General features: G+C 48.6%; 1 protein-coding gene across 1 annotated transcript in view; it reads right to left on the bottom strand.

Annotated features, from left to right (window-relative positions):
• Positions 1-2,012, bottom strand: part of fam20a (FAM20A golgi associated secretory pathway pseudokinase) — a 56,824-nt gene extending 54,812 nt beyond the window's left edge. The window contains exon 1 of the mRNA XM_056297568.1: positions 1,848-2,012. Within this exon, the coding sequence (XP_056153543.1) occupies positions 1,848-2,012 (165 nt within the window). The remainder of the gene's footprint in view (positions 1-1,847) is intronic.
• Between the last annotated feature and the right edge of the window lie 3,327 nt (positions 2,013-5,339).

Here is a 5,339-nt window from a genome sequence, read left to right as displayed (position 1 = left end):
CTCTCCTCTCTCTCTCTCCCTCTCTCTCACTCTCTCCCTCTCCTCTCTCTCTCTCTCCCTCTCTCTCTCTCTCTCTCTCTCCCTCTCTCTCTCTCTCCTCTCTCTCTCTCTCCCCCTCTCTCTCTCTCTCCTCTCCTCTCTCTCTCTCTCCTCCCCTCTCTCTCTCTCTCCCTCTCTCTCTCTCTCTCTCTCTCTCCCCTCTCTCTCTCCCTCTCTCTCTCCCTCTCTCTCTCTCTCTCTCTCTCTCTCTCTCTCTCTCCTCTCTCTCTCTCTCTCTCTCTCTCTCTCTCTCTCTCTCTCTCTCTCTCTCTCTCTCCCTCTCCCTCTCCCTCTCCCTCTCTCTCTCTCTCTCCCTCCCTCTCTCTCTCCCTCTCTCTCTCTCTCTCTCTCTCTCTCTCTCTCTCTCTCTCTCTCTCTCTCTCTCTCTCTCTCTCTCTCTCTCTCTCTGTCTCTCTCTCTCTGTCTCAGCTTATGCTGATGACATTACTGTGTTTGTCAGGAACCAGACAGAGAGAGATGTGGGGTTCCTCGGTAGTAGTTTAGACATGTATGCCAGGGCATCTTCAGCAAAAGTGAACTGGGAAGAAAGTGAAGCTCTGCAGTTTGGGCAGTGGGCAGACAAGGACAGACCAAAGTTACCAGGAAACCTCAGATGGGGAAGACAGGACATGAACATTTTGGGTGTTTTTCTGGGAACAGGAGTTTCAGAAGAAGAACTGGGAGGGTGCTGTGGAGCGAGTTTGTGCCAGACTGTCTAAATGGAAATGGCTGCTACCTCAGCTTTCCTATTGGGGAAGGGTCCTGATTGTCAACAACTTGGTTGTCTCGACCCTTTGGCACAAACTGGTAGTCTGACCTCCACCAAGGGGCCCGACTGGTGGAATTCAGAGGGCCATTGTGGATTTCTTCTGGTCAGGGCAGCACTGGCTGAGATCGGTGATACTGTACCTGCCAGTACAGGAGGGAGGACGGGGCCTACTAGACATCGAATCACAGATCACAGCCTTCAGGCTGCAGACAGCTCAGAGACTGCTTTACAGCTTTGCCCTGCCGTGGACAGATACTGCCTGTTTACTGCTAAGGAGGGCTGGACACCTAGCCTATGACAAACACTTGTCCCTGCTTCAGCCCCAGTCCATTGATTTAACTGGTCTGACACCTTTTTACCAGTCTGTCTTACAGGTGTGGAAGGTTTTAACGTTCTGCTGGGAAGCTGTGATGACACCAGGGATGTGGCTCTTTGAAGAGCCCTTGTTTGGAAACAGTTTCATCACCTCTCAGGTTTTATCTTCTGTTAGCCTGAGATCCAGACTGAGAGAGGCTTGCTGTGTCAAGCTGGGTCATCTCATGAAGACATCCATAACCTATCTAGCTGAACTGCTCAGCATCAGGTCCAATAGACTGTTGCTCAGGTTGGTGGAGGAGGTCTGTGCTTCCCTGCCAGAAGCCCTCAGAGCGTTTGCTGAAGATCGTACTCTATCTGACCAATGGGATGATGAGTATGAGTATGTCTTTCCTTCCCTGGCTGTTTCTCCTGCTGTGGGACAGTGGCAAGATAAGGAGGACACCCTGCTGTCTCTAAAGACCCTAGAATTGGGAGATTTTAAGACTCTAGGACAAGGGTGGGCAATCTTATCCAGAAAGGGCCAGTGTGGGTGAAGGTTTTTGTTCCAACCAAGCAATTACACACCTGTGTCTCCTAATCAAATTCCTCGGCAAAGACTCTGCTGGTTGATTAGTGGATCAGGTGTGTAACTGTTTGGTTGGAACAGAAACCGTCACCCGCACCGGCCCTTTCTGGATGAGACTGGCCACCCCTGCTCTAGGGGAAAAACAGCCTATTATACCAGTGTGAAGGTTTCAAACTTGCACTCCCTGGCAGGGGTAAAGGTGTGGAGGTGGACTGAGTTTTTTGGTGTGGGGTCGTCCCCAGGGGGCTGTTGTGTTGGCAGGCCCTGTACAAACCTCCCATTAACAAATGGACAGGGGACCTCCAGTGGAGGGTTGTACATGGGGCCATAGCTACAAACAGGTATCTGGTGCGCCTCAGTCTTGGCACAGGGACGGCTGTTCTTTCTTCTTACAGACAGAAACAACATACCATCTGTTAACCCAGTGTTCCAGACTGGTCACACTATTCAGCCCACTACAGCCATGGTTTCACTGCAGCCATGGTTTCACTACAGCCATGGTTTCACTGCAGACATGGTTTCACTACAGACGTGGTTTCACTGCAGACATGGTTTCCCTACAGACATGGTTTCACTACAGACATGGTTTCACTGCAGCCATGGTTTCACTGCAGCCATGGTTTCACTGCAGACATGGTTTCACTGCAGACATGGTTTCACTACAGACGTGGTTTCACTGCAGCCATGGTTTCACTGCAGCCATGTTTTCACTGCAGACATGGTTTCACTACAGACGTGGTTTCACTGCAGCCATGGTTTCACTACAGCCATGGTTTCACTACAGACGTGGTTTCACTGCAGACATGGTTTCACTGCAGCCATGGTTTCACTGCAGCCATGGTTTCACTACAGCCATGGTTTCACTACAGCCATGGTTTCACTGCAGACATGGTTTCACTACAGACATGGTTTCACTACAGATGTGGTTTCACTGCAGCCATGGTTTCACTGCAGACATGGTTTCACTGCAGACATGGTTTCACTACAGACGTGGTTTCACTACAGCCATGGTTTCACGACAGACGTGGTTTCACTAGACATGGTTTCACTGCAGCCATGGTTTCACTGCAGCCATGGTTTCACTACAGCCATGGTTTCACTGCAGCCATGGTTTCACTACAGCCATGGTTTCACTACAGACGCGGTTTCACTGCAGACATGGTTTCACTACAGACGTGGTTTCACTACAGATGTGGTTTCACTGCAGCCATGGTTTCACTACAGACATGGTTTCACTGCAGCCATGGTTTCACTACAGCCATGGTTTCACTGCAGCCATGGTTTCACTACAGCCATGGTTTCACTACAGACGTGGTTTCACTGCAGACATGGTTTCACTACAGACGTGGTTTCACTACAGATGTGGTTTCACTGCAGCCATGGTTTCACTGCAGACATGGTTTCACTGCAGACATGGTTTCACTACAGACGTGGTTTCACTACAGATGTGGTTTCACTGCAGCCATGGTTTCACTGCAGACATGGTTTCACCGCAGCCATGGTTTCACCGCAGCCATGGTTTCACTGCAGACATGGTTTCACTACAGACATGGTTTCACTGCAGCCATGGTTTCACTGCAGACATGGTTTTACTACAGACGTGGTTTCACTGCAGACATGGTTTCACTGCAGACGTGGTTTCACTGCAAACGTGGTTTCACTGCAGACGTGGTTTCACTGCAGACATGGTTTCCCTACAGACATGGTTTCACTACAGACATGGTTTCACTGCAGCCATGGTTTCACTGCAGCCATGGTTTCACTGCAGACATGGTTTCAGTGCAGACGTGGTTTCACTGCAGCTAAGGTTTCACTGCAGACATAGTTTCACTGCAGACATGGTTTCAGTGCAGACATGGTTTCACTGCAGCTAAGGTTTCACTGCAGACATGGTTTCACTGCAGACATGGTTTCACTGCAGCTAAGGTTTCACTGCAGACATGGTTTCACTACAGACATGGTTTCAGTGCAGACATGGTTTCACTGCAGCTAAGGTTTCACTGCAGACATGGTTTCAGTGCAGACATGGTTTCACTAGACATGGTTTCACTGCAGACATGGTTTCACTGCAGACATGGTTTCACTGCAGCCATGGTTTCCTACAGACATGGTTTCACTGCAGACATGGTTTCACTGCAGACATGGTTTCACTACAGACATGGTTTACTACAGACATGGTTTCACTGCAGACATGGTTTCACTACAGACATGGTTTCACTACAGACATGGTTTCACTACAGACATGGTTTCCTACAGACATGGTTATACTACAGACATGGTTTCCTACAGACATGGTTTCACTGCAGACATGGTTTCACTGCAGACATGGTTTCCTACAGACATGGTTTCACTGCAGACATGGTTTCACTACAGACATGGTTTCACTGCAGACATGGTTTCACTACAGACATGGTTTCACTGCAGACATGGTTTCACTACAGACATGGTTTCCCTACAGACATGGTTTCACTGCAGACATGGTTTCACTGCAGCCATGGTTTCACTAGACATGGTTTCACTGCAGACATGGTTTCCTACAGACATGGTTTCCCTACAGACATGGTTTCACTACAGACATGGTTTCACTGCAGACATGGTTTCACTACAGACATGGTTTCACTACAGACGTGGTTTCACTACAGACATGGTTTCACTACAGACATGGTTTCACTACAGACATGGTTTCACTGCAGACATGGTTTCACTGCAGACATGGTTTCACTGCAGCCATGGTTTCACTGCAGACATGGTTTCACTGCAGACGTGGTTTCACTGCAGACGTGGTTTCACTGCAGACATGGTTTCCCTACAGACATGGTTTCACTACAGACATGGTTTCACTGCAGCCATGGTTTCACTGCAGCCATGGTTTCACTGCAGACATGGTTTCAGTGCAGACGTGGTTTCACTGCAGCTAAGGTTTCACTGCAGACATAGTTTCACTGCAGACATGGTTTCAGTGCAGACATGGTTTCACTACAGACATGGTTTCACTGCAGCTAAGGTTTCACTGCAGACATGGTTTCACTGCAGACATGGTTTCACTGCAGCTAAGGTTTCACTGCAGACATGGTTTCACTACAGACATGGTTTCAGTGCAGACATGGTTTCACTGCAGCTAAGGTTTCACTGCAGACGTGGTTTCACTGCAGCCATGGTTTCCTACAGACATGGTTTCACTGCAGACATGGTTTCACTGCAGACATGGTTTCACTACAGACATGGTTTACTACAGACATGGTTTACTACAGACATGGTTTCACTGCAGACATGGTTTCACTACAGACATGGTTTCCTACAGACATGGTTTCACTACAGACATGGTTTCCTACAGACATGGTTTCACTGCAGACATGGTTTCACTGCAGACATGGTTTCCTACAGACATGGTTTCACTGCAGACATGGTTTCACTACAGACATGGTTTCACTGCAGACATGGTTTCACTACAGACATGGTTTCACTGCAGACATGGTTTCACTACAGACATGGTTTCCCTACAGACATGGTTTCACTGCAGACATGGTTTCACTGCAGCCATGGTTTCACTGCAGCCATGGTTTCACTGCAGACATGGTTTCCTACAGACATGGTTTCCCTACAGACATGGTTTCACTACAGACATGGTTTCACTGCAGACATGGTTTC

Source organism: Lampris incognitus, chromosome 17, assembly GCF_029633865.1.
Source record: "Lampris incognitus isolate fLamInc1 chromosome 17, fLamInc1.hap2, whole genome shotgun sequence".
NCBI lineage: Eukaryota > Metazoa > Chordata > Actinopteri > Lampriformes > Lampridae > Lampris > Lampris incognitus.
The sequence above is the reverse complement of the archived record's forward strand: the minus strand, read 5'-3'. Positions and strand labels throughout refer to the sequence as shown.